Raw genomic sequence first — 25,250 nt, 5'->3', positions numbered from 1 at the left:
GATGGATGTCCAGAGATTCCTGCTCAACCCCACGTTGCCCACAGGTCATTCACCCCATAAATATTCCATTTCCCAGCTACTGGCACTTCCAAAGGAGTGGAGGAGCCACTCCAAAGCTTCCCACAGATCCTTGAACCCCCATCCAGGGTCAGACCCAGAGCCACAAATGACATCTGGAGGGTTCCTTCTCACTGACTGGCTGAGCTTCTCACCCCTTCCAGGGATGGGTTCAAGTCAGTGGCCACAGCCTTTGAGTTGGTGGCCACAATCTTTGAGTTGGTGACCACAGCCTTCAAGCTGGTGACCACAACCTTCCTTTAAGCTGGCAACCACAATTTCTGGGGACCACTGGCCTACTTCCACCTGCTCTGAAGACCCTCCTCGTGATGCTTTCCTGACCACCTGGTTGCCCATCCCCCAGCCCACATCCCACCAAACCAGGCTGATTTGAGTCTTTTGAGCTCGTCCAGGGGCCAGGCCCTTCCCCAGCACTCCCTGAGGTCCCTCAGGGGCACAGTTTGATGTAGGTGACAGTGGAACAGACCGAAAAGAGGGGGAACACCTTCTCCTGGAAGGCGACGTTGAAGGTGAAGATGTGCTGCATGTTCTCGGCGTCATAGAAGGAAACCTCCTCCCCCTCGTAGTCCAGGTACACCCGGACCCGGCTGAGCTTGTGGCTGAGGCACAGAGGGGTGCGCTGGGGCGAGGTGACGGCCCAGTAGCGGCCCCCGTTCTGCTGCACGGCCCAGATCCCCTCCTCGGGGGAGAACTGCGTCAGCCCCTTCCGACGGATGGACTCCTTGGCCACGCCGAAGGCCCAGCCATCCGAAGGCCCCACCTCCACCTCCCAGTAGTGCCGTCCTGATGTGAAGCCTGTGGTGGCCAAGACCCGCGAGTTGGTGTCGAAGCGCTTGGGGTTGTCGGGCAGCTCCTGCTTCCTGCAGCCCATCCGGACACTCTTGAGGTCAGCAGAGAGGATCAGCAGGTGGTTGGCCGAGTCAGGGTCCAGGGTCAGGTCCTCTGTTGGGGACAGCAGTGACAGTGGTCAGAACTCAGCGACGGTTCGAGCAATGAAAAGCCCAACTCAGGGTGGGGGTTTCCAGTTTCTGGACCAGCCCAGACCTCAATAATCCCATCCCAACCCCAATAACCCCATCCCAACCTCAACGACCCCTTCCCAACGTCAACATTCATCCTCCAAACGTCAGTAATCACTTTCCAACCCCACTAACCCCATCCCAACCCCAATAACCCCATCCCACACAGACACCCCACACTGACACCCCCATGGACACCCCAATTCCCTCGAGGGGGGTTTTGATCTCATGCTGCTTCTGGTGAGAAATGGAGTGACAACAACACGAGGCCACCAGGAGCAAAGAACACCACAAAAGCATGTGCAGATAATTTGTGGATATCAACAGCAAAGATGGGCCTTAGGTCAAGAACATTTTTTCCACATAAATTGATAATTTATCTTGGTTTCTGGCTCATCCACACACAGCTGGGCTCCGCACCTCCCTGGCATCACAAATCACAGTTTTTATCCCCAAACCACCCCAAAGGCATCCAGATCCTTGTGGGAAGCCATGACCTAAGGACATCTTTCCACCTGGAGTAGCCCAAACCAAACATGCAGGTGCAGCTTGGTCCCAACAGCTTTTTTTTCCCCTTTCCAAACTCAGGCTCAGAGGAAGCAACAAGTGACCTCAAATTGTGGTTGTAGTCAGCAAAGTTGCCATGAATCCATGAGACACTTTGGGGGGAGTCTAAAATGGGGCCTCAGGAGCTGAAACACGGCAGGTGCCGCACCATAAAGGCCTTTGTGCTCTCCAAAATTCACAGATTTGGGTCAGGAAATGGCATAAAAATTTCCCGAAAGAGCCATAGTGGGAATTAAAAGCCTCATGGTGCTTCATAAAGGTGGGGAAAGTCATAAGAAGGACAGAGAAAGCTGAGATCATTTTTCCTTCAAAACTTAAGTTTTGAACCATGTTCCTCCCCAAAAGTGGGAAAGTGGCCAAAAAACAGCATCTCCTGCATCAGAGACTGCAAATCCCACCAGCAAAATCGTGGAGAAACGGGTTGGAACGAGCCGATTTCATCAATGCAGATTTTTTTTTATCTACAGGGTGTTTTCCTTTCTTGGGCATCTCCAGCTCCTGGAACTGTCAGGATTTGGGTCTGAGGTTCAACCACAACGTCGTGGGACAACACGCAGCGAGTGACACCTCTGCACATGCACCCACCCCCGGGCATGCAGCAAGGGGCCTTTGGCTTCTCAGTGGTGGTCACCAGGTTCCTCCTCGTGTTTTCTGCCAACTTTTGGCATTTCCAGAGGTGCCTGGGGGTGCTGTTTGTGAGCAGAATCCTTGGAAAGGGTCCAACCCGTGGGTTGTCCTTCTTCGAGACCCCCGTGCTGGAGACCACAGCTTTAAAAGCAAAAAATGAGCTTTTTCTTCTGAAAACTCTGCTCTGGGCACTTTCACACTGAGGGGGTCGGGGTGGGGCAGGTTTTAATCTCAGGGTGAGGTCAGAGGGATGGGGTTGATCCCAGAATTCCTGCAGAGCCCCTTCCCAGGGGCTCATCTGCTGGGGTCCCTCCCCCCTTGCCGTGTGGTCCTGGGAGAGGGGCCCTGGGGGGGAGACACGGGGTTGGTTTCCCTGCCCCTGGTCAGCCTCGTTCCCCATTAATTGTTTTGTGTGCGGGCAAGGACCCTCGGACCCGTGATTGCCACAGTTCCTCAGGAGAGCCCCGGCCATGCGGCTGGAGAAATAAACATCTCTGAAACATCTAGCAAGAATCGGTCCTTATATTTCTTTTCCAGGGGCCTCGTTGTCTGATACGCGTCGCAACATCCCCATTGCAACACTCATCCAGCGTGGAAATTGTTGTGGGCTGCATTTGCCCCTCAAATTCATGACCTCTGCTGTGAAAAGGAGTTAAATTCTTAATTAACTTAAGAAACTAATTAAATTCTGCTAGGATTTAATTTAAATTCTTAAATAACTTAAGGAATTCACCAAATTCTGCTGGGATTTAACCCCTCTGACTTCACGCTGGAGTGGATGCTGGAGCTCACACCCTCTATCCCAATTCCATATTGGAAACAGGAGCCCAGCAGAGCAAATTTGGCAGACTAAGAGCCAGTCGTGGCTCAGAATGACTTTTTGGTCTCAAATTATGGGGTTTTTAGGTGCAAACAGGCAGAGAGGACCTGGCTGAGCTGTCAGATCCCCAGCGTCAGTTAGAAAAATCGGCTTTGGGCTCTGGAGCTGAGCAGGTTGGATCTGGAAACCATCGAGAGAGAAGAAATTAAGGAAAAAAAAAAGAAATCTAGAGTGTCTTTTCCTTTCTTTTTTTTTTTTTCTTCTTCCTTTTTGTCCCCCTCTGTTTGGCTTTGCAAAATACAACCACAATTTCGAGTCTTTGCTGTGGGCGCTATGTCTGAAACACCATCTTTTTTACCTTTTTCACCTCTTCCCAGCTCATCCTGCAGGTGCTCTGAAAAGGAGGACAGACAGAGATGTGAATGGTGACACCCAGAGAGACAGAAGGAATGGCCCAAGTCTCCTTTAGGGGACTGTGGCACCAAAGCATCAGTGAGAGCTGAGGATGGAGCAGCACAACAGGGGAGAATCCCTGTTAAATATATTCAATTTTCATCAAAAACCCCCTTCTGGGCATGAAGAAAACACAGGATTTATTTAAACCATATTTATCATGCCCTGCCACATCTCGGCCTCAGAAATTTCAAGGCTTGAGCACACCCTTTAAGCCAATTCTTGTCCCAGGGTGTCATTTCCATTTAGAAATTATTTGGTTTTTTTCTCTTCTAGAGCTGCTGGTTTTGGTGCATTTTGACTTTCCAGCTCTCTCGGCACCATCTCGTGGTTTCCAGCTTTGCTGCAAACCCAGGGCTTGGCAATCTCAGTAGGAAACTCCTTGAAATTAAAGGTTTTATTGCACCAAAACTGATGTTCATGCTCACATTTTCCCCTCTTTAAAACAGCCCCACATTTCCTTCCTCAACGACCCAGCTGCAACAAGTCTCCTCCTGCTCATTCCCATCTCCAGAATGAGAAAAAGAATCTCCAGAATCCCTTTCCAACGTGATTTCTGCTCCTATTTCAGGGCCCAGGAGCCCTCGAGCAGCACCCCAGGCACTCCCACCCCTCCCTTCCGGTGCCAGGAAAGGCCAAGGATTATTTTTAAACCTTTTCCACCTACCTCGGAATTTCTTCAAGACCTTCTCAAGGACGACAGTCTTGAGGGAGAAGTTGCAGACATGCATCTTCATGTCGGTGCAGACGGGAATGGGCTTGTGACACTTCACGTCATCGCTCCTGCCAAAGGAAAAAGGGAAAAACAATGAGGAAATTGTTGATATTCTCCCATTTCCGTCTCCGTTTGCCACCAGTGCTCCTGCCCCATCCCCCCCAGAGGATCCCACTGGGATTTCACCCTCCTTGGGGTGACAAAATCAGGACTTGGGTGTGGATTTTGAGGCTCGTCTGGGGTAATGGGGGGATTTTTTTTTGTAAACCTCCCCCTCCAGCTGGTCCTGCTGCAGATCCAATGTCGTTTTGGTGGTGCCTGAACTGCTGTGATGGGGGAATTGTGTGTGAGCAAATAAGGGGATTTCGGATTTCTGGTCTCACTTGACCCTTGAAGAAGGCCACTGGTAGGAAAAAGACACTGTGAAAATCAGATTTCCAAGAAGCTGGAACACACCCAGGGCTTGCAGAGAGTAGGAGGAGAATTCCATCCTCCCCTGTGCCTCCCTCTGGCACCTGGACTGTGGACATTGACCTCCAGACAGGGATGGGGAGGGGTGGAAGCCTGGAGGCAGCAGGGAGAGCAGAATTCCATACCTGCTTATGATGCCCATCACATCCTGGAAAGGAAAAAGAGAGACTGAGTGAAATCCCTGTGCTCTGGCTCCCCAGAGCGATTCCCGCTCATCAAACCCAGTCGGGATGTCCATCCCTGATGGATGCAGCTGGCAGGTGTGGATTCATGCCTCAAGTGTTGGATTCCAGCTCTGGGAGGTGACATTCCCACCAAATCCCATCCCACTCCCTGCAGCACCTCCAGGCCTGGCTGCTCCCGGGGAACCTTCCCCATGGCTCATCCACAAATCCCCAACCTCGTGCCCATGGAATGTGCTGTGTTTTAGGCTGGAAGGCACTGTCAGAGGCCTCTCATCCTCCCACTGCTCCGAGCAGGTCCTCCAGGTGAGTTGGGAGGATCTTCAGGTCACCTAAAAATCTCTCCAGTTCCTCTCCCAGTATCTGGCTGCTGTTGTGAGCCCACATGTGGGCACCTGGCAGCCTCGGGGATGTTTTTGGGGTCTTCCTGCCGGTCTCCCACTTCTGGGAAGGTCCTGTCAACCTGTTCCATGTGAAGCATTGAGGGACAGGAGGCACCTGCAAATATCCCGCTACCCAAGAGCCACCTGCCATAAACTGGACAGCTTTGCACCTCGATGTCCCCATGATTTCTGGACTCCCACAGTCTAATCATCCCCAAGAAAAGCCTGGGATGCCTCATCCCAGGGTGGGATGGACAAGGAAGTGATTTTCCTTCAGGCAGAGTGGGTTGTGGAGGTAATTTAAGATTCAAATGCACTCAATAAAGTTGCAAAACCGCAAGCAAACACCAAATGGAGGCACTATTTGCCCATTCTGGTGCCCTTAAAACACATTCCAGAGCCCACACAAAGCCAGAGTCACCTCCCAGGGGCTGAAAAAGGACCCTGGAGCCAGCTCAGAGTTCCCAACCTGCTTTTTAATAGAATACCAACTATTGTTCTGGGGTGTTTCTCGTGGGTAGCAGCGCCGTCTGCACAGAGACCACGTGGGGTGAACTTCCACCCACAGCCAAGTCCTGAAACCATCTGCAAATATTGACAGCACCCAGAACGCAGCCTGGGAGGGGATTTAACCCTGTGCAGGTCTGCGGGAGCCACCAGCACGATCTGCTCAATTCAGTACAAATGAGCTCCATTCAAAGGTCACCCGTGGCCCTCCAGCCATTCAGGGTGGGGAGAAGAGCTGCAGGATTTCAGGATTTCAGGCACCCTGGGGTTGTTTTCCCAGCCTGGAAAGGAGAGTTTGGTCTAACTCAGCTCTGAACACCATGAAACCCAGGGCTTGGGGGTGCTAGAAAAGTCCAGACAAGTTCATGGAGGAAAAAAATCATTAAAGTTGAAGAGGACACTCTTCCAGGGTGTTCCTCAGCCAGAGAGAACTCGGGGCACTCAGACATCTCCTTGCACTATCCACTCATTAAGGACAGAATAAAAAAGGACTTTTACCCCCAAAACACCTCTATAGGATCCATAAACACATTGAAAAAGGAGGAATAAGGTCATGACTAAGACCTGATATCTCACCTTGAGGAACTCAAGCATGGGCTGCTGGATTTTCTCCTCCAGCTCGGTGATGAGCTTGTTGAGGAGTGTGATCTCCTTGGAGAGGTCAGTGATGTTCTCGTTCTGCCTCTTGGAGATGTTCTTCTCCATCTTCTCCAGCTGCCCCAGCAGGATGTGCTCCTGGTCGTGCAGGAACTGCCGCAGCCGCTCAAACTCCGAGAGCAGCTTCTGCCGCTCACTCTCGATGGTTTTCTGGGAATGAAACACAGCAAAAAGGGGTTTTCAGGAGAGAGGCCTGGTGGTGAATTTAGAGCCCCAGCCTGGTGAGACTGGGGGCCTTCATTTGGGGAGGGATGAGGAGACACAGGGGGTAGCATTCCTAGACAAAAGCCTTGGAAGAGGTGGGGGTGGGAGAGCCAAATCCCCACCCATTAGGATCTCTTGTTCCTCAGCTCTGCCACCATGCCGGTTCCTGTTGGGTTTGCCATCACAAACACCCCGAATCCCCTCTGGGACAGAGCCCTGGGCAAATGAGAACATTTAGCTCCAGGAAATGCTCCCTTTGGCACCGGGAGGTATTTCGGTTGCTTCACTCCACACTGTCCCTCAGCACAGGTCCAGCAGGTCCGCCCAGGCCCCCAAAGGAGGGCCCTTCACGCTCTGCCTTTGGCATCACACCTGACCCCGAGGCTTGGGACAGGCTGGGCTGTGTCCAACCCCGCCAGCCACCAAAACAACAGGAAATTGCTGTGGTGTTAAAAAACCACAGAGATCGGAGAGCAGCAAGATGGGCCAGGGCAGCTCAGTGGCTTTTGCCCCAAGTAAGGGGACATGAGCCCCTCAAAGCCCTTGTCTTGGAGGGAGGTGGTCTGGGAGAGGAATTATTTTCAGTGGGATGGGGTTTTTTCCCTTCTGCTGCCACAGGGATGATGTGCTGAGGAAGAGGAAGGGTGGAGGAGATCCCCGAAGCCAGCCCCGCTCTCAGATGCTCCAGCACCATCCCCGAGGTCTGCTGAAGCTGTGGCTATTGGTGGTGGGGCCAGGAGGAACGAGAAGACCACCCCTTTCCCTTTTTCAGACACTGGGGCTAGCAGTGGGTCCTCATCCCCTCCAGGCTTCCCCACCACCCCGTCCTGGGACACACCAGCAGCTCCTGGGTTTTCTTATCATCGTTCACTTTGAACTCCAGCAGCTCCTGCCGCTCCTTCCTCAGGAAATCCAAGCGCCCCTGGATTTTCTCCTGGGAACAAAAGAAGAGGATGTGGCCGGTGTTGCTTTCTCTGCTTCGCTGCGTCCCTCTGTCTGCAGGGTTTGCTCTTTGCCAGGTGGGATGGGGAAGGAGGAAAACACGGGATGCGCTCGCCGGGAAATCCCTCTGGCTCAGCTCCGCCCACGCCGGCGGCCTCAAGGACCACCAGAACCCCTCCCCAAAAAGAGGAACGGAGGATGCCGGGGACGGGACGTGCCCTGTTCCCCACGGGCTCCTGGCACAGACAAAGCTCAGCCCGGCTTTAATCAACTTCGCTCATCTCTGGAAGCACTCCCAGCCCCCAATAGCTGCGGATGTTTGGCTCCGTCAGCCGTTCCCCTCCCCACGAGGTGAATCCATCCCAGAAACAAGGGGAACGCAGGAGAGGGGCGCGCACGTCCAGAGAGAACACGTTCTCCCAGCTTCTCGGGAGGCTGGGAAGCACTGCCAGCTCTTCGGGAGGGCGTTTGAGCGCCAGGGAAAGCCGGGTGACACCGCGGGGACAAACGCAGCTCCCCGGGAGTCTCCCGCGGGACGCACGCACGGACAGACGGACGGACAGACCTTGTACTCCTCGGAAGCCTCGTCCACGGGCACCACTGCGTGGGGCCGGTGCTCCCGGGACCTGTCGCACACCACGCAGATGGTCCTGCGATCGTCCTTGCAGTAGAGCTTCAGGGCTTCTCGGTGCTTGGGGCAGAGCCCGTCCTCGGCGCCCTTGGCCCCGCGCAGCGTGAACTGGCTGATGATCTCGGACATGTTCGCCAGCTGCCGGTTGGGACGGAAGCTTTTCTGCTGGAAAACCTCCCGGCACTGCGGGCACGGGAAGTCCATCTCCAGCTCCTTCCAGCTCTTGACGATGCACGCCCGGCAAAAGTTGTGCCCGCACTCGATGGACACGGGATCCTTGAAGAACTCCAGGCACACGGAGCAAGTGGCTTCGTCCTGGAGGTTTCCGGGCAGGAACACGGCTGCCATGGCCTCTCTCCTGCGGGTGAGGAATGGTTTCAGCGGGGCTGGAACAGGAATGCCTGGCACCCGGCCCCGCGGGGGCGGTGCTCTTCCAGGAAAGCTGCCGCTGCCCGGGGTCACTCCTGCAGTGTCCGGTTTCTCCAGCCCAGGGACGGGGACCTCGGCACTGGGGGACACGCAAGAAAGCAGGAACGCTGCCCTCTGCTCCCCACAAATCCTGGTTTTCCTGCCTTTTTTTTTTTTTTTTTCTCCTCCTTTCAGCAGGGAAGTGGGAAGAGGAAAATGTTTTGGGATACCCTCCCGTTTGAGGTGTCACCGTCTCTGGATGGCGCTGATTTATGGCTGAGCTGGTGCTAAATCTGAGCCCTGAGGCTTGTGTGGAGCAGCTGCTCCAGGCTCAGATCCAGGGAACCTCTCTAAAGTCCTGTTTCGGCCCTGAAACTTCAGTTGGGGACTCAGATAACCTGATTGGGCTCCAGAGCTCATCAGGGGCCATAAAAAGCAACAGGAGAAAGGGAATACAAGAGGATGCAAAGTCCTTATCAAGATCTGTGGGTGAGTTTCCCGAATCCATGAAGATCAAGCTCGGGATTGGTGTCCTGCATCTCAAAATAAAATAGTCTTGGTCTTCCAGAAATACTTTGTGCAGGTTTGGAGGTCGTGCATTAAATGGGAACGATAATTAAAATAAATATAATTTCTCCTGGACTGGGGTTGTCCATAACGCGGTGGTTTCCACCTGAGACTTCACCAAATTCTTGTCATGGCAAACAGGGACAGGAGGGAGTGACAGTCACCCGGTTACTGAGGGGGATCGTGTTACCATGGACTGGGAAATGTGGGATCCTCTGGAGAGTGATTTGTCTTCTCCTAATGAGGACCTGAAATCAGATTGAGTGATCCATAAATTCTGATTTGAAAGCCAGCCCCTGCTGATCCAACACCTCCAAGTCAGGATCTTGGGACACATCTGGAGCTATGGGGGGACAAATCCCGACCCCAGAGGTTCTGCTGGAGGAGTTAGTGAGGGAAAACAGTCCTGGAACTGTCCTGCAGAGCGTTACCACCTCTGTGTGTGTTTATCTGTCCCTTTGCATATATTCACTTGTATTTATATGCATTTTTATATATTTATATGTATATATATCACTCCCTATGGAAATGGAATTCCTTCTCTCCCACCTTCCGTTTCTTTTGATCTGTAAATAAACAGAAAATGTGTGGTTTTCCTATTCCACGCATTTTCCCTCACGTTTCTGCAGTGAAAGGATGAGGTGGTGCCTGTGAACGGGAGGTAAATCCACACCCCAACCCAGGGATGCACAACCAGCCAAGGAAAAGAGCGAGACCCCGCGGGCAGCCTGGTAGGAAAAACAGGGAGAACGAGGTGGGTGCAGGGAAGAAAGAGACAGGGGGACAAGCGCATCCCGACCCCTCCCCGTGTCCCCGGGTGCCCCCGTGTACCTCGGAGTGGAGGCGTCGGAAAGGGGCGTCCTCCCAAACCGCCCGAATCTCCCGGGATTTTGCGTGGGGACGGGTCTAGAGGGGGCCAGCTGGGCGGCGAGCCGGGACGCCGCGGGGTCCCAGCGGGACGGGGTCCGCGGCAGCCGCTCCGCCGAGCTCCGGCGAAGGAAACCGGCCGCGGCCGCGGCTGCCTCGGACATCGCGGCACCGCTCGAGCTCGGGCTCCTTGCCGGCCCTCGGCTGCCCCATTTGTCCCCTCTGTCACCACCTTCCCGTCTTACTTACCATTCTTTCCCCTCCCCCATTGCTTCTATCCTGGGCATCCACCGAGGTCTTTCCCTCCTCCTCCTCCTTCTCCTCCTCCTCCTTCCTGGCCTCTCCAGCTCTGCTCCTCTCCTCCGTGCCAAAGCTGTTTTCCCTGCCCAGCGCCAGGATCGCGTTTCCAGCACCTCCCTCCACCTGTCCCCAAGCCCTGACCTTCTCCCCGGGGTCTCGGCAGCCCTTTAACCCTCTCCAGGAACCTCATCCCTCCTTCCAGAGGCTCAGTGGAGCTGGAGAAGGAGCGAAGCTTTTCATCCCTCTTCCCAAACGGTCAAAAAATGGTTAATCTCGCTGCTCATATTTGGGAGGAAAAGGGCAGGAACATTTCCTGTGGGGCATCTCCCACCTGCCACAGGTATGTTGGTCAGGTAAGAAGAGGTTGGGACACCCAAACCAACAGGAAGAGGGAGAAAATAAAAAGAAAGGCAGTCCCTGTCAGATAAATATCTATTGCCTATAAATCTATAGATCAATTAATATCTACTGGATACACACATCCTTTACTGCCCCTGACTTCCAGCAGCTCCCTGATGCTCCTCTCCCAAAATTTCCAGCCAGGAACTTCCCAGCCCTGCACTGGAGGAAAAAAAATCAGGATGAGACCAGGAGGAAGCTCCTTGGCTTGCCCTTGGGGTTTGGGTGTCAGGATCGTGTTCGGGGCCACCAGCTGCTCCCAGACCACCAGGAATGCTGAGTCTGGAGAGCTGAAAAGAGGAGTGGCTGCCTGAGGCAGAGAAACAAGGACACGAGCCAGATCCAGCCGCCAGTGCCGAGCCTGAAGGTTTATTTTAGAGCTGAGACTAAATCAAGGTGCACAGCGGGAGCCTCGCGGGACCCACCGTCCCTAATTGCGAGTGCTGAGCATTCAGGATTCATTCGAGGAGCGCCGGAGCGCATTGGGATCCCAGTCCTGGCCCCACGGCGGGTCAGTCTGTGGGGTCCTCGCCCCACTCCTCATTGCAGAGGTCGGTCTCGCAGCAGGAGTAGCGGGAGGTCAGGCGGGACTCGGCGTCAGACGCCCGCTCCCGGCCGCAGTTCAGGGTGGAGGTGCAGCCTTGCTGGTAATAAAGGGTCACCTTCCCTGCAGGGGAGAGGAGAACGCCACAAACCCCGTAAAAATCAGACTTTGGGCTTTGAGGAGAAACCAAGCTCTGAAATATACTCCCCAAATGAAGTCACAGCTTGGTTTAATTAAGAGAAAAAGAAAATCAGGGTATGTGCCCACAGAGACAACCCCTGCCCTCCGGCTTCTTTGGAAGGGATTCTCCCCTTGGCCTAAAAAGGACTTTTTGAAACTTTTTTAGGACAACCTCCATGGAGAGGATGAACTTGACCCCTCCCATCTGCCCTTTCCCAGCAGCTTGGTCGCCACATCCTCACCCATCCACAGGAGAAATTTGGTTTTCCGGGGACGGGGAGAATCTCCCTGAAGGAAAGGAAGGGATAGGGAAAGCCAAGGAAAGGATAGGGAAATCCAAGGAAATCCCCAGCTAATGCACCCAGGGTGGTTTTGATGAGGGCACACTTCTCCCGGCGCTCGCAGGTCGTCACGTTGGAGCCCCGGAAGCACCCAACCAAGGGGATCTTGTACTTGCAGACATGGCATCGAAGGGCCTCAGCTGCAGCAGAGGAGAAAAAATGGGATGAACTTTGGGAAGAACTGGGGAAAATCCTGCCTCGAACGCTGGGATGACACTGGGGATGGGCTGGAGAGGTGCTGCCGTTATTAAACCCAATTTATTCCCCGCTCACCGACTCCGATGCACAGGACAAGGCTCAGCCCCAGCAGGAGCAGCTTCATCGTGGGGCAGGGGCAGGTCCTGACTTCCACCCGCTTCCCAGCGCAACCCGGCCTTCCCTGGAATGAGAATGGCTCAGGAATTCATCGCTGGGATGAGTTCTCTTGGTGCTCAGCCCTGGGATGGGGTGGGAGAAAAAAAACAACCAGGCAAAAACCCTCCAGCTGCTTTTGTTTTGTGCCTTTTGGGGCAAAATGAGCCGAGAAAAGCTTGGTTTGCGTTATGAGATAATCCTTAAAAACTGAAATACGGGAAATTTTGGAGACTTTAGTGTCTGTGGTTCCAGGGCAGGAGTGTCCCATGGGAATAAAATGATTTCATGAGGAAAAAAGGCATTTTATTGCCAAAGGTGCTGAGACACAGTGCCGGCAGCTGAACCGACACCAGGTGGATTTGGGTAAATAAAAGGAAAAACCAGATCAGATCTCGGTGAATAAAGGGATAAAACAACTCTGCCGCCCAACGTGGGGCTCGAACCCACGACCCTGAGATTAAGAGTCTCATGCTCTACCGACTGAGCTAGCCGGGCTCTCAGAGTGCTGTCCTTTCCACTATTTCTTCACTGAAGATAAATTTGATGTGGATTTAATAAAATGTTTAACTATCTAAAGATTAAACTGGATCATATTTTCTAAAACACAAAAATAAGATTAAGAGATATAAATATAAAAGCATAGAATACAAACCTATGTGGAAATGCTAAATATATATATGCGTTATCATATAGGATATATTTATGTGCTATACATGTATTTTATCTATTAGTTTATATATTGTACTCTATAAAGCATTAATATGTCTTCTATACATATTAATATGCATAAATTATATACTATATATTAAATTTTATTTATATCTTTATGTATTGTTATTTATAATTCATATTAAAATCTATTTTTATATCTATATATTTTAAATAAAAGTATAATAAAACACATATACAACAATTCTTACATATTAAAAATAAGGTTGGCCATAAAAATGGGCATAAAAATCCCTGTTCCCCGGGAGGTTTGAAGAGATGTTGGGATGATGCCGACGAACACGCGCAAGGACAACCCCGAGAATCCCCTAAAAGCCCCGGAGCAGGTCCCTTACCCGGCTGTCCGCTCCCTCCGCGCTCCCGGCGCCCGCGGCCCCGCGGTCCCTTTATCCCCGCGCTGCCCTCGGGGCCTGAACGACCTCGGATCCCTCGGGAGACGCCGTCCCCTGGGAACAATGCTGGAGAACGCACCTGGACAAACACCCGGGACACGCGGGCACGGCCGAGCGGGGCAATTCCCGGCTCCTGGAGTCCCTTCGTGCCCCGCATCCCAGACTGGAACCGTCCCAAAGAACGCACAAACCGCACGGGTTTGGGAAATGGGGATGGAACCCAGGCCCGGAGCGCCGAGGGATCCCCTGCCCGGCGGGTTTCTCTGCGTGGTCACGGCCTTAATTAATGACAGGGGTAATAGGATGTGATTCATTCCCCTCCTCCCTGCTCCAGGTTATTTCCAAGGCCTTTAGTGCCAGCCCCATGCCGGTGTTTGAGCAGCTGCCCGGGCGGTACCGGGGCCTTCCCGAGCGTGAAATTCCTGGTGTCAGTCCAAGCCCTCCTTTTTGGGGCTCAAATCCTCATTTCTAAGTTCCAAACCCCCTTTTCGGGCACAACCCCCATTTTTACGGCAAACCCCCTCGGTTGTAGGGCACAGCCCCTGATTTTTAAGGGCACAAAGTCAATTTTTAGGGCACAACCCCCCCTTTTTAGGGCACAAACCCTCATTTCCAAGTTTTCGGGTTTACCTCAGTTTGATTGGTGGTATTTTTGTCAGTTGCTTTGTGAGGGCTTTTAAACTACTAATAAGGGTTAATTATTAAAAAGAATAATAATGATTATAAAAGTAAGAAGAAATAATAATTTGAAAAGGAATAGTGTTTGAGGGAAAAAGAATTTCAAAATAGAATAATGATTACTGAAAGGAACAATCATTCTCACAGAATAAAAATAGTAAAACCCGGCATAATAATTCTAGAAGGAATGATGATGATGGTGGTGGTGATGATGATGAAAAAAATAAAGGGATAATAATTTTTAAAGTAATAGGAATTTTGAAAAGGAATGATAATTTCAAGAAGGAATGACGATTTTAAAATAATAATCGATTAAAAAGGAATAATTATATAATTAATAATAACAATAGGAACATTAATTTTAAAATAAATAATGAAATAAGAATAAAAATTGAAACAATAGAAATAGTTAAAGAAAGGAATAATAGTAAAAATTAAATAAAGGGTAAAACCCATCAGATTTGGGTAGATAAAGGGGGGAAAAAGAAAACTGTACCGCCCAACGTGGGGCTCGAACCCACGACCCTGAGATTAAGAGTCTCATGCTCTACCGACTGAGCTAGCCGGGCACGCTGGTAAAGTGGGCAACAGCTGGCACAAACCACGATCCAGACCGGGGAATGCGGGATTTTCTGGGGAATCCGGGCAAAGGACACCGCCCCTCGGGCTGCTGCTTCCACTGAAGTTAAAAACCTTTCAACCCTTAAAAAAAAAAAAAAAAAAAAAAAAAAAACTGGAAAAAACCAAAGCGTTGGTCCCTTTTAAAAAACTTATTTCTCCCTTTCTAAAATAATAATAATTATTATTATTATTATTCCTTTTCCAATTATTATTCCCCTTTTAAAGAATTATTCATCCCTTTTATTCAAATTATTATTACCTTTTCCAAATTACTGTTCACTTTTACAAATTATTGTTGCCTTTTTCAATTTTTTTCATATGTTGCTCAATAAAAGACGGAGCTGGGGCAGGTGGAAGGGGACGCCCCGCGGGAAGGGAGAGGCACAAAAAGAAGAGAAGAGGTGTATTTCGGAGGTTAGGACATGTAAAATTCTGGAAAGATTTTTTAAAAAAAAAGAAATTTGGGACAAAAAGACAGTATTCCCTGACCGGGAATCGAACCCGGGCCGCGGCGGTGAGAGCGCCGAATCCTAACCACTAGACCACCAGGGAGCTACCGGGTTCTTTCTTTGTCCCAGGATAGACCCTGGCCACAATTTTTTGGGTTGAATTCAGTGTAGACGGAGTTTTTGTGTGTTTTCTCCCCGGTTTTCTTTACCCTCCAAACAGTAAAATCCATCCCAGCCCACCCTTGGCTCACCTCCCACCTGGCTCCTCCGCAGTGGCTTCTCAGTCACCTGGGAATGCAGAAATTGCTTCCAAAAAAGCCCTTTTCACCCCCTCCGGGACACCCTGTCCCAAACTCCACCAGAACTGGGCAGTTTCCCCGATTTCCCGGAGGTTGAATTCATCTGCGTGCATTCCACACAGAGGGAAATCACCCCAGAATACAGCGGCTCCCCCGTTTCGTGGGGGTGAAAAAGCAGATTGTGAACATTACAGCAGCTCCACAAATCCAGGAGGAACTGCGGGTGACGCTGCTGGGAAGGGATCAGCCCAGTCCTGTGTTTCACGAGGAGTTTGGATCATTTTACTGATGTTTCCCGATTTTTCCCTCAAATCCGAGCATACTGCACTATGGATAACGCGGTATCAGGGTGGACCTGCCAGAGGAATGGGAATAACAGCACAGAAGGATGAGGGGGATGAAATCCAGCAGGAAAAGCGCTGCCATTCCGCCTGCCCGGCCCTCCTAACATCCGAATTTCTGGAATAACGGCAAATATGGAGCCAAGATCTCCGACAAAACACGGCCAGGAAGGAGGATGTTGAACGTGGAATTTTGGCTGCTATTCCAGGTCACGTCCCAAGAACAGACAACTCCATCCAGGAGCAGAAACGCGTGACTGAAACGCCTCCCCTCTCCTCCTCCACACAATCTCTGTTGGTTCGTTTTGGGGTTTTTTTGGAGCTTGTCCTGGGGATGAACGAACCCAAAATTGTTTGGGGGGAAGGAAGGCTAGTCGTTGCTTGGTTTTTCAGCACATCGGAATCACGCCTGCAGGTGCCACACCGAGGAATGGCTGGATTTGAGCATTCTAAAGGTTTTTTCCACCCTTTCCTCTCCATCTTGGCCGGGGATGCAGAAAGAGGGAGCTTGATGGAGCAGCGGGATAGAAACGCGAATTATCCGTCTCTGATAATTTGGGGGGGCTTTTTAAATAATTTCCCCTCTGGGAAGCAAACGCAAGAAATTATTGATGTAAAGGAAGCCGGGGACAAAGCTGCCACCCCACCACAGGCCGGCAACCCAGAATCCCCCAAAATAACTCCGAAATTAAACCCCAGCTAGCTCGCGGGTGGAAAACGGAGTTCACTCCCCAAAATAAGGTGTTTCTGCCTGGTTTCGAACCAGGGACCTTTCGCGTGTTAGGCGAACGTGATAACCACTACACTACAGAAACCTGGCGATGGCAGTCCCAGGGAGTCAATTTTGTGGGATTTCACAAAACAAAGGTTATTGCACTTTATTTTACCTTTTTCTGGTGGCGTCGTACACATCCCCTGGCTCTTTTTTTTCCTCCCTTGCTTCGGCCTCCCTTCCGAGGCTGCACACGACCAAGAGCCCCCAAAACACCCCAGCTTTGATCACAGAAGGAATTCCCCTATTAAAACTATTTCAGACACCCCAAAATCCAGGAGTCTCCGCTCATCGCTCGGGGTCAACGCTGGTTCTCCAGTTGGCCAAACCTGAGCTAAAGCACGTGGAATTGCCACAGTGCCCCACAAACGACCCAAAACCTGTAAGAGCTGGCGAAATACGGAGAAAAGAACCCGCAAAAAAAGCTGCTGTTTCTGCCCGGTTTCGAACCGGGGACCTTTCGCGTGTGAGGCGAACGTGATAACCACTACACTACAGAAACGACGCTGATGGGCGCACTTGCACCTTTTCTGGAATATCAGAAACCCAAATTCCCTTTGCGGCTGTTCCTGAATATTCCTAAATCCTATGAGAAAAGCTACCCTCGTCCTTTTATAAATAATCCCCTTATTGTTTTTAGCTCATTACTTTATCGCTCTTAATTTATTCCCTTGTGGTTTTTAATCTGTTCCCTTATCCCTTTTCATTCCAGCCGCGTTTGGGAGGTTGTGCTGAAAAACGTAAATAAAGGAAAAAATCAGGGAAATGCTTAAAACCCTCCCAAAATACCCTCAAACTCGGTGGGTTTTGTCTGATTCCGAACCAAGGAGCTTTCGCGTGAAATCACGGACAGGCGACATTGAGGTCAGCGGACAGGGGAGACATTGGGGGACCCCGAGGTTAAAAATTGTTACTTTTGAAGAATTCACACCCTTTTAGAATTTCTTTTCCCTGACCGGGAATCGAGACCGGACTACGGGGGTGAAAGCACCCGATCCTCACCACTAGACCACCAGGGAGGACAAGCTCAAGGGTAAATCCCATTTTTAAAATTAGTTTTGCTATTTTCATTCAACTTTTTTTTAATAATTTTTATTGCTTTCCTGTTTTTTGATTGATTCATTTATTACCTTGAACTATTTGGGGGATTTTTAAATCACTTTTGAATTCGCCGTGATTTTTCCTATTTTTGATTCCTTCCGCGCCCCGAGTGAAGCAGTGTCATGAGGCCGATGGAAAGAGGCAGACTCGGGGCGGTTTGCTGGAAAAAATCCTTGGGAATGGTAAAAGGAAAGCCTGAGGCAGCTCCCTGGTGGTCTAGTGGTTAGGATTCGGCGCTTTCACCGCCGCGGCCCGGGTTCGATTCCCGGTCAGGGAACGAGCGGCTTTTTTTTGTAAAATCTTCGATTTCAGGCGGTTTTGTACCTTTAGAAAGGAAGTCGCGACTCCGAATCCGTGGAAAACTAAAGCACGTGAGGTGTTCCTGTGGCAATCATATTCCCACAGTTTTCTGGGAGTGAGTTTTTGGAGTTGTTTTGTTTTCCCCGGCTCCCCATGTTTTTTGGGGGAGACACTTACACTTGTAGGGGTTTCTGCCCAAAAAAATTGTCCGCAGGGAAAATATTGATGGATAAACTAAAACAAACCGGTTCTGAGTTATTAACACGGATTTTTACCAGAGCCATAATTCAGGGATTTGTAGGAATATTGAGCCAAAAAATGCAGGGGAATGAGTAGCAATATAAGTAATTTGCTTCTATAAATAAACTTCTTTTTTGTTTTTTCTTTTGCCAGAATCGCCATGATGGAATTTGAAGGAATGCTGAGACACGAGAGTTAAAAGACAAATTTAAGGACCTGTTTCTGCCCGGTTTCGAACCGGGGACCTTTCGCGTGTGAGGCGAACGTGATAACCACTACACTACAGAAACGCTCCACGGCTGACTTTTTGCCCCTTCTCCCCTCAAAACCGAAGACCAAAAAAATCCGCTTTTCCCACAGAATACCGCGAAATTTCAGGCAATTCCGCCTCTCCATCCCCGCGGTGATTTATCCGAGCCGGGAAGCGTTTAACGACGGCTTTTGATCGCGGAGGCCGAATTGGTGGGAAAGCCAAAATTTGCCTCGAGGCAGAGGTTTTGTCCCAGCCTTCTGCACCCCAAAAATATCTGTCTGGTGAGGAGTTTCCCGGGAAAATGAGGTGGAATGCCCATTAGTTGGATATCAAATATAGGGTAAGTAAAAACACGAAGCAGCGCCCGGCTAGCTCAGTCGGTAGAGCATGAGACTCTTAATCTCAGGGTCGTGGGTTCGAGCCCCACGTTGGGCGCAGATCTCTTTTTCCTACATCTTCTCAAATATGTCTTTTGCTCTTTGTTTATTGTAGTTTTTAAATTATTACTAATTTCTAAATTATTTTTATTTTTAAATTATTATTGTTCTATTATTATTAATAATATTGTTGTTGTTGTTGTTATTGTTATTATTATGCCGGGTTTTACTTTTTTTATTCTGTGCGAATGACTGTTCCCCTCAGAGATCATTATTCCATTTTGAAACCCTTTTTCTCTCAGCTACTGTTCCTTTTCAAATTATTATTTCTTTTTAGTTTTAATTACAAATATTACCCTATTTTTTAAGAATTCTTTTTTATTTTTGACTACTTTGCTAGTAGTCAAAAAGCCCCCACAAAGCAACAGACAAAAAAACCAGTAAAACAAAACTTCCCCCGTCCAAAGAGAGCCCAACAAACCCTGATTTTTAAAACCTCGAATTAGTCTATTTAGGGGGAAATTGCCACCGTCAGGATGGCCGAGTGGTCTAAGGCGCCAGACTCAAGGTTTCACCTTCCTTCGGGAATTCTGGTCTCCAGATGGAGGCGTGGGTTCAAATCCCACTCCTGACAGGCTTTATTCTTGGAGAAATTCCTAAAATAATACCCCTTTTTTTTTCTGCTGTGCTTTCCCTTTTTCAAATTGCTGATCATTTTTTCAATTTTTTTTCCGGCTTTCCAAGTTATTATTCTTTTTAAAAATCTTGTTCCTTTTTGAAATTATAACTCAGTGTAAATAATCATAATGTATAATAAACAGTTAACTGCTCAATAATCGCCATTATTTAATTACAGTATTCAACTGCAATTATTTCCGCACAGCTGGTAAAGGCCTTTCATATAAACGTAATGGAAAAAAATACAATTAGCATTACTGCTTATTTATTTATTTATTTATTTATTGCTCAATAACAGAAGGAGCTGGGGTAGGTGGTAGCTGACGCCCCGCGGGAAGGGAGAGGCACAAAAAGAGGAGAAAGGGGGTGTTTTGGGAGTTAGGGGATGTTTAAATACGGAAAAGATCTCCGAAAACACACCTCCAAAAAAAGTGGATTTGGGGAGGAAAACAAAAACCGTGTTCCCTGACCGGGAATCGAACCCGGGCCGCGGCGGTGAGAGCGCCGAATCCTAACCACTAGACCACCAGGGAGACGCTCAGTTCGCCTTTCTGAGTGGTTCTGTTTTGGATGGATGAGCTCGGTGGCACCCGGGATTTCACCGTGGCCTCAATGGATCCCAGGACTGGATTCCGATGCACCCCAGAATGTGATCCCGACCCACATAGATCCCAGCGCATGATCCCAATCCACTCCAGGCCGTTATACCAATGGACCCCGGGATTTGACGCTAAAAGTCCCCAGGGGATGATCCCGATGAACCCCAGGATCTGACCCCGATGGACCCCAGGCATCCAAGCTCCAGGTAAAGCCTCTGGTGGACCCAGGTCCTGGGAGATGATCCTGCTGGACCCCAGGAGATGATGCTGGTAGACCCCAGATGTCCAGGCATCCAGATGTCCAGGCCCCAGGAAATGCCTCAGGTGGCCCCAGTCACCAGCAGATCGTTCTGATCATCCCAATTATTCCCACTCTTTGCCCTATTTCCATTTATTTTCCATCCTTTTCCCCTCTCATCCTCTCCCTCATCACCACCCTGGCACAGAAAGTCTCTCCCAGCCCTCAGATCAGCATTTCTCTACACCAACTGTGGCTTCTCGTCGGCAGAAATGATGGAGAAAGGGGAATTTTCCATCCTGAAACCCCCTGAGTGAGCGACCCACCACGGGGGAGGGTCAGGGTGACAGAGTGAACTGGCACCCCCTGCCCAGGCAGAGCAGAGGCAGGACCTGCTCCCCGCCGAAGGATGTCGGAGGGTACGTGAACATCGGGATCGCCCTCTGCGAATCGAAGAATGCCACTCGCCCAGCCTCGTAGTCCAGGTAGACCCCAACCACCTCGGGGGTTTTGGGCAGGAAGATGGGGACGGTGGGAGAGGTGAGAGCCTGGCACTGGCTCCCGCACTGCCCCACGGCCCAGATCCCCACCTCGGGCTTGACGCTGATCCGACCCTTCCTGCGCACAGATTCCTTGGCCACGCCGACAGCCCAGGCAGCCCCGTGGTCCACCTGCACCTCCCAGTAGTGCCGGCCAGAGCCGAATCCCTCCCGGCCCAGGACGCAGCGCGAGGAGTCGAAGCGTTTGGGGTGGTCGGGGACGGCCCTCCGGGTGTCCTCCCACCGGACACACTTCCCATCCTCAGACAGGGCAAGCCGGGGATGGGCCGTGTCTGGATCCAGCGTCAGGCTCACTGCAGAGGGAGAGGATGGCTGTCACACATGGGTGTCACCCCCCAAGAGCTTTGGGGTTGGGTTTGTCCCGTCTCCCCCCATCTGGGGTGCTGGGGATGGTTTGATGCCCCTGTGCAGGACTGGGAGAGTGGAAAAGTCAACAAAGGGAATTTGGCTTGGAGCAAAAATGAGGCTCTGGAGTGTGGGGGGTTTTGCTGGTCATTGGGGGGTGTCCCATGGCTTTCCTTTCTTAAGCTGCCATGTGGAAATATTTGGGATTTTCACTTTTGAGGGGTGATTTCCGAACGTGACGCTGATGCAGCGCTGCTTCTGACCCCCTTCCCTGGTCCCTCCATACCTTGGAACTTCTTCAGCATCTCTTTGAGTGTGACATTTCTCTGGGGCAGCCCCGTGAGTTCCTCTGCCAGCTCTGGTGATGTCTCCACTGTCTCCAGGGCACTCTGCTTCTCCAGCCTGGAAAGAAGGAGAAGATTTTCTCCACAGAAATATGGAATGGTGGGACTGGAGAGACAGCTGGGCTCTGGGAAAACTTGAAAGGTCCCTTCCTTCCCAAACCATCCCAAGTTTCCACAGTTTTATAATTCCATTCCTTTTGGGTTTAGGCATCTACAGGAGGTTTTTGGGATCTGCTCCTCATCAAGGAGCTCCTGGAAAACATTTGCTGACCCAACCACGGCTGAGGAGTCCCTGGGTGGTGAAGATTTTCCACCAGTGGAAATCAGGGAATAAAAATGCCTTTCCTTGTCCACTTTCCTCCTTCCAATAACCCACCTCCCAGTCCGAAGGGGACTTGAGCAGGTCTGTTAAAGGGTGGAAGATTGATTCCTTTAGAATTTGACACTTTTAGCTGTTGGCTCCCTATTTTTGACAGGCTGAAAAGGAAAAGCTCATCCCTCCAGGAACAGGGAGGTTTTCATGGATCACAGAGCAGTTGCAGCAGATCTGGAGGTACCTTCAGCCCCCAGTACCTGACTCTGGTCTCCAGCATCCTAACTGGACTTTTGTGGTGTCCTAGTTGTGTCCTGCATGTCCCTGTCACACAGGTCACAGATTGTTGGGGTTCTGGTGTCCCCCAGCCATGGGGACAAACGACAAGCACATGGCAGGAATGCAGGAGAGGAGCCACAAACCTGCTCAGGATGTCTCTGCTGTCCTGCAGGAGAGAGAGAGAGAGAGAGAGACAGATCAGAGGGATTGTGGGGTCAGAGCGGAGCCAGCCTGGGGCGAATAACCAGGGAGGGCTCTGGGGTCATCCTGGGACGCTGCTCAGCCTAAATGAGGGATTCTGGATCTGCGGGAATTCAGGTGAGGTCGTGGCAATCTTAATGAGCAGTTCGGTTATCAGCATCATCCCCTCTCCCAGGATGGGCGTGACCGCTGCTAATGAACATCTCTGCTTATTTTAATGTTTGGGTGTTTAAATGCTTGGATATTTGAATATTTAGACGTTTGAATGTTTGAATGTTTTGATATTTTAATATTTAATTATCGAACCAGGGGTGAAACGAAGCCCAGAGGTGGGCTCAGATGGTGACTTTGGTGGCAACCTCCAGACCAGGGGAGCACCAGTGGTTTCCCACTGTGGACAAGGGAACTCAGACCAGCACTGGGAGTGTTCAACCGGACAAGTGAACCCCAGTGACCAGCGAGTTGGGCCCTGGGGGTGATCCACGATGTTCCAGTGGACAGCTGGGATGACTTTGTGGGGATTGAAGAGAATAATTTAGGAAAAAAGAGATGGGTTTTAAAAGGAGTTTTTATATCTCCAGGTTGGACGGCGATTGGAGAAAGGTGGCCCAGTGGTCTAGGTGGCCTGTGAGGCCCCTTCCTACTCAAACCATGATCCTGGGATTCTGTTTAGGATTAATTTGCCTGGTGGCCTGGTGGCACCACAGGTGGCCAAGGGTTTTCAGAGGGCTCTGAGGTCTCACCTGCAGGAGTTCCCAGGGTGGCTGCCGGCACTTGTCCTCCAGCTCCTGGATCTGCTGGCCCATGGAGGAGATTTGCTCTGAGAGCCTGCTGATGTTCTCCTCCTGCCTCTGCACGATCTCCCGGTCCAGCTTTGCCAGCCGGCCCAGGAGAAGCTGCTCCTGCTCCTCCAGGAGCTGGTGCAGCTCCTTGACCTGGGACCGGACCCTCTGCCGCTCCGCGTCCACCCGCTCCTGCAACGGGAACGGACATGCAGGGCTGGGGCAGGGATGGGGGAGAGAAATGCCAGCAGAGTGGATTGAAGGGGGGATTTATCACCGCCAGAAATTCCAGGGCTCTTGCAAAGCCTGGGGAGAATCAAGAGAAATTTTTTTTTTTTTTTTTTTTTTTCTATTTCTTGGTGAGGGCTGCTGGCAAAGCATTTTCCCATGGTCCATAAACTTTGTACCCAAAACGCTCCAGACCTTTGGTCAAGGGAAGATGCAAAATAAACCCATAAACAGATTAGTCAGCGAGAGAGATCAGGGAAAGGGACATCAAGGCAAGAAAGATGCGATTGGGTGATTCCCGTTTTCTGTCTGTTAATAGAGGGAGCCCGGGAACGTGCGAGCACATGGAGGGAGTCAGAGATCCACAATAACCTGGAAAAATCCGGGTTTAGGCTGGATACTGGGGAGAAATTCTTCCCCGTGAGGGCGGTGACAGGCACAGGTAGCCCAGGTGTGCCTCCACATCCATCACCACGGCCAGAGGGACAAGGGAAGGGTCACTCACGAGCAAGTGCAGGCTTTTCCCTTCCTCAGCCGCTTTCAGCCCCAGCATCTTTTCTCTCCTGTCCTTCAGGATCTGCGCGTGAGCCTGGAATTTCTCCTGATCGGAGGGGAAACACCGAATCGGTGCCTTTGCTTCCATCCGGCGATGCCGTGAGCGAGGGGCGGTGGGGGGGGGGGAGGGAGGGGGGAGTGACTGTCACCCAACGTGAGGCAGAGAACAGGCGGAAGGCGCAGAAATCCAGACCTTTGCAAGGAAAACAACGCTCACCTGGCCTCCCCCTCCTCCTCCCTCCTCCTTTTCCTCCTCCCTAATCCCCAGGGACACCTGGACACCTCCCACCTTGTGCTCCTCCGCCGCTTCCTCGATGGGGACGGCGGCGTGGAGCCGGTGGTCCTGGGACTCGCGGCACACGCGGCACACGGGGGTCTGGTCCTGCTCGCAGAAGAGCTTCAGAGCCTCGCCGTGCCTCTGGCAAAGCCGCTCGCCTCTCCCGGATCCCCCCCTAAGGCTGAGGCGCTGCGCGATCCGGATAATCTTGGCCAGCTCCCGGTTGGGTCTCAGGCTCCTCTCCGGGGCCGTCTCCCGGCAGCGCGGGCACGGGAAGCTCTCCCGGGAGCTCTCCCAGCAGCGCTCGATGCACGAGCGGCAGAAGTTGTGGCCGCAGTGGATGGACACGGGGTCCTGGAAGAGGCCGAGGCACAGCGAGCAGGAGGCTTCGGCGCGGAGGCTCCCGGCGGGGCCGTGCTCGGCCATGGCCGCGGGGACGGGGCGGTTTCGCTTTCCCCCGAGGCCGGGCTGGCCCCGCGGCTGCTCCGCTTCCTGCAGGTGCCTCGGCCCCAGGGAGGTGAAAGCGAGAGCCGAACAGCTTGGCTGCTGAGATGAGCCGGGTTTGGCGCCGGGTGTGGCACTGGGTTGTTCGGCACCGGGTTTGACCCCCGACTGCAGCAGCAGCGGAGCCGGAGAGGGACAGAGAATCCCCCTCCCCGCCAGGCCCGCAGCGGGTTGGAAGAAGATTAAATGGAAATTAAACTTCCTTCATCACTTACCGGCTTGGCTGGGATCCAACTGCAGCTCCTGTTTCACCCCCTTCTCCCCCAAAAAACACCCGGGGAAAGTGAGAGGCTGCCCCAAACCTCCCCTTGGGGTCTGAACGAGGTATCAGCCTGGTTTCACTGCTTTCAATTATTTTTTTTTTAATTTATTTATTCATTGATAAATTTAATTGATATGCGTATTTATTAATTCACTCCTAGTTTATTAGTTGAAGGGCACAGGCATGGGGACAGAGCTTGCAGTAACTCTTCGGGTGAAACCACCAACTCATCCTTTGCTGCTCATTCCGCCTGCCAATTAATCAGCGTTCCTGAATTCCCGACTCCAACACCCCCGCCAGTACGTGCAGCTATAAAT

At 51.4% G+C, this 25,250-nt stretch overlaps 3 protein-coding genes across 3 annotated transcripts in view; all 3 read right to left on the bottom strand.

Moving 5' to 3' along the window:
• Positions 1-10,263, bottom strand: part of LOC309584107 (E3 ubiquitin-protein ligase TRIM7-like) — a 10,798-nt gene extending 535 nt beyond the window's left edge. The window contains exons 1-8 of the mRNA XM_082300030.1: positions 10,063-10,263; positions 8,191-8,614; positions 7,522-7,617; positions 6,399-6,629; positions 4,876-4,898; positions 4,232-4,347; positions 3,470-3,505; positions 1-1,020 (exon numbers count right to left, since the gene is read on the bottom strand). The exon at positions 1-1,020 is cut by the window's left edge and continues 535 nt beyond it. Coding sequence (XP_082156156.1) covers positions 506-1,020; positions 3,470-3,505; positions 4,232-4,347; positions 4,876-4,898; positions 6,399-6,629; positions 7,522-7,617; positions 8,191-8,614; positions 10,063-10,262 — 1,641 coding nt within the window. The 5' untranslated portion in view covers position 10,263 and the 3' untranslated portion in view covers positions 1-505. The remainder of the gene's footprint in view (positions 1,021-3,469; positions 3,506-4,231; positions 4,348-4,875; positions 4,899-6,398; positions 6,630-7,521; positions 7,618-8,190; positions 8,615-10,062) is intronic.
• A 1,046-nt stretch (positions 10,264-11,309) lies between these two features.
• Positions 11,310-12,184, bottom strand: LOC309584113 (uncharacterized protein; the record flags this gene model as incomplete). The annotated part of the gene is made up of 3 exons (XM_082300038.1): positions 11,310-11,464; positions 11,883-12,002; positions 12,136-12,184. The coding sequence occupies 3 exons, from the start codon at positions 12,182-12,184 to the stop codon at positions 11,310-11,312; spliced, it is 324 nt and encodes a 107-aa protein (XP_082156164.1).
• An 8,437-nt stretch (positions 12,185-20,621) lies between these two features.
• LOC309584110 (E3 ubiquitin-protein ligase TRIM39-like) lies at positions 20,622-24,593 on the bottom strand (the record flags this gene model as incomplete). Its single annotated transcript, XM_082300034.1, has 6 exons — positions 20,622-21,136; positions 21,475-21,590; positions 22,268-22,290; positions 23,069-23,299; positions 23,841-23,936; positions 24,180-24,593. 6 exons carry the CDS (start codon positions 24,591-24,593, stop codon positions 20,622-20,624), a joined length of 1,395 nt encoding a protein of 464 aa, XP_082156160.1.
• Between the last annotated feature and the right edge of the window lie 657 nt (positions 24,594-25,250).

The sequence above is a fragment of the Coloeus monedula genome, assembly GCF_965178545.1.
Source record: "Coloeus monedula genome assembly, chromosome: 36".
Taxonomy (NCBI): domain Eukaryota; kingdom Metazoa; phylum Chordata; class Aves; order Passeriformes; family Corvidae; genus Coloeus; species Coloeus monedula.
This window is presented reverse-complemented; position numbering and strand designations above follow the sequence as displayed.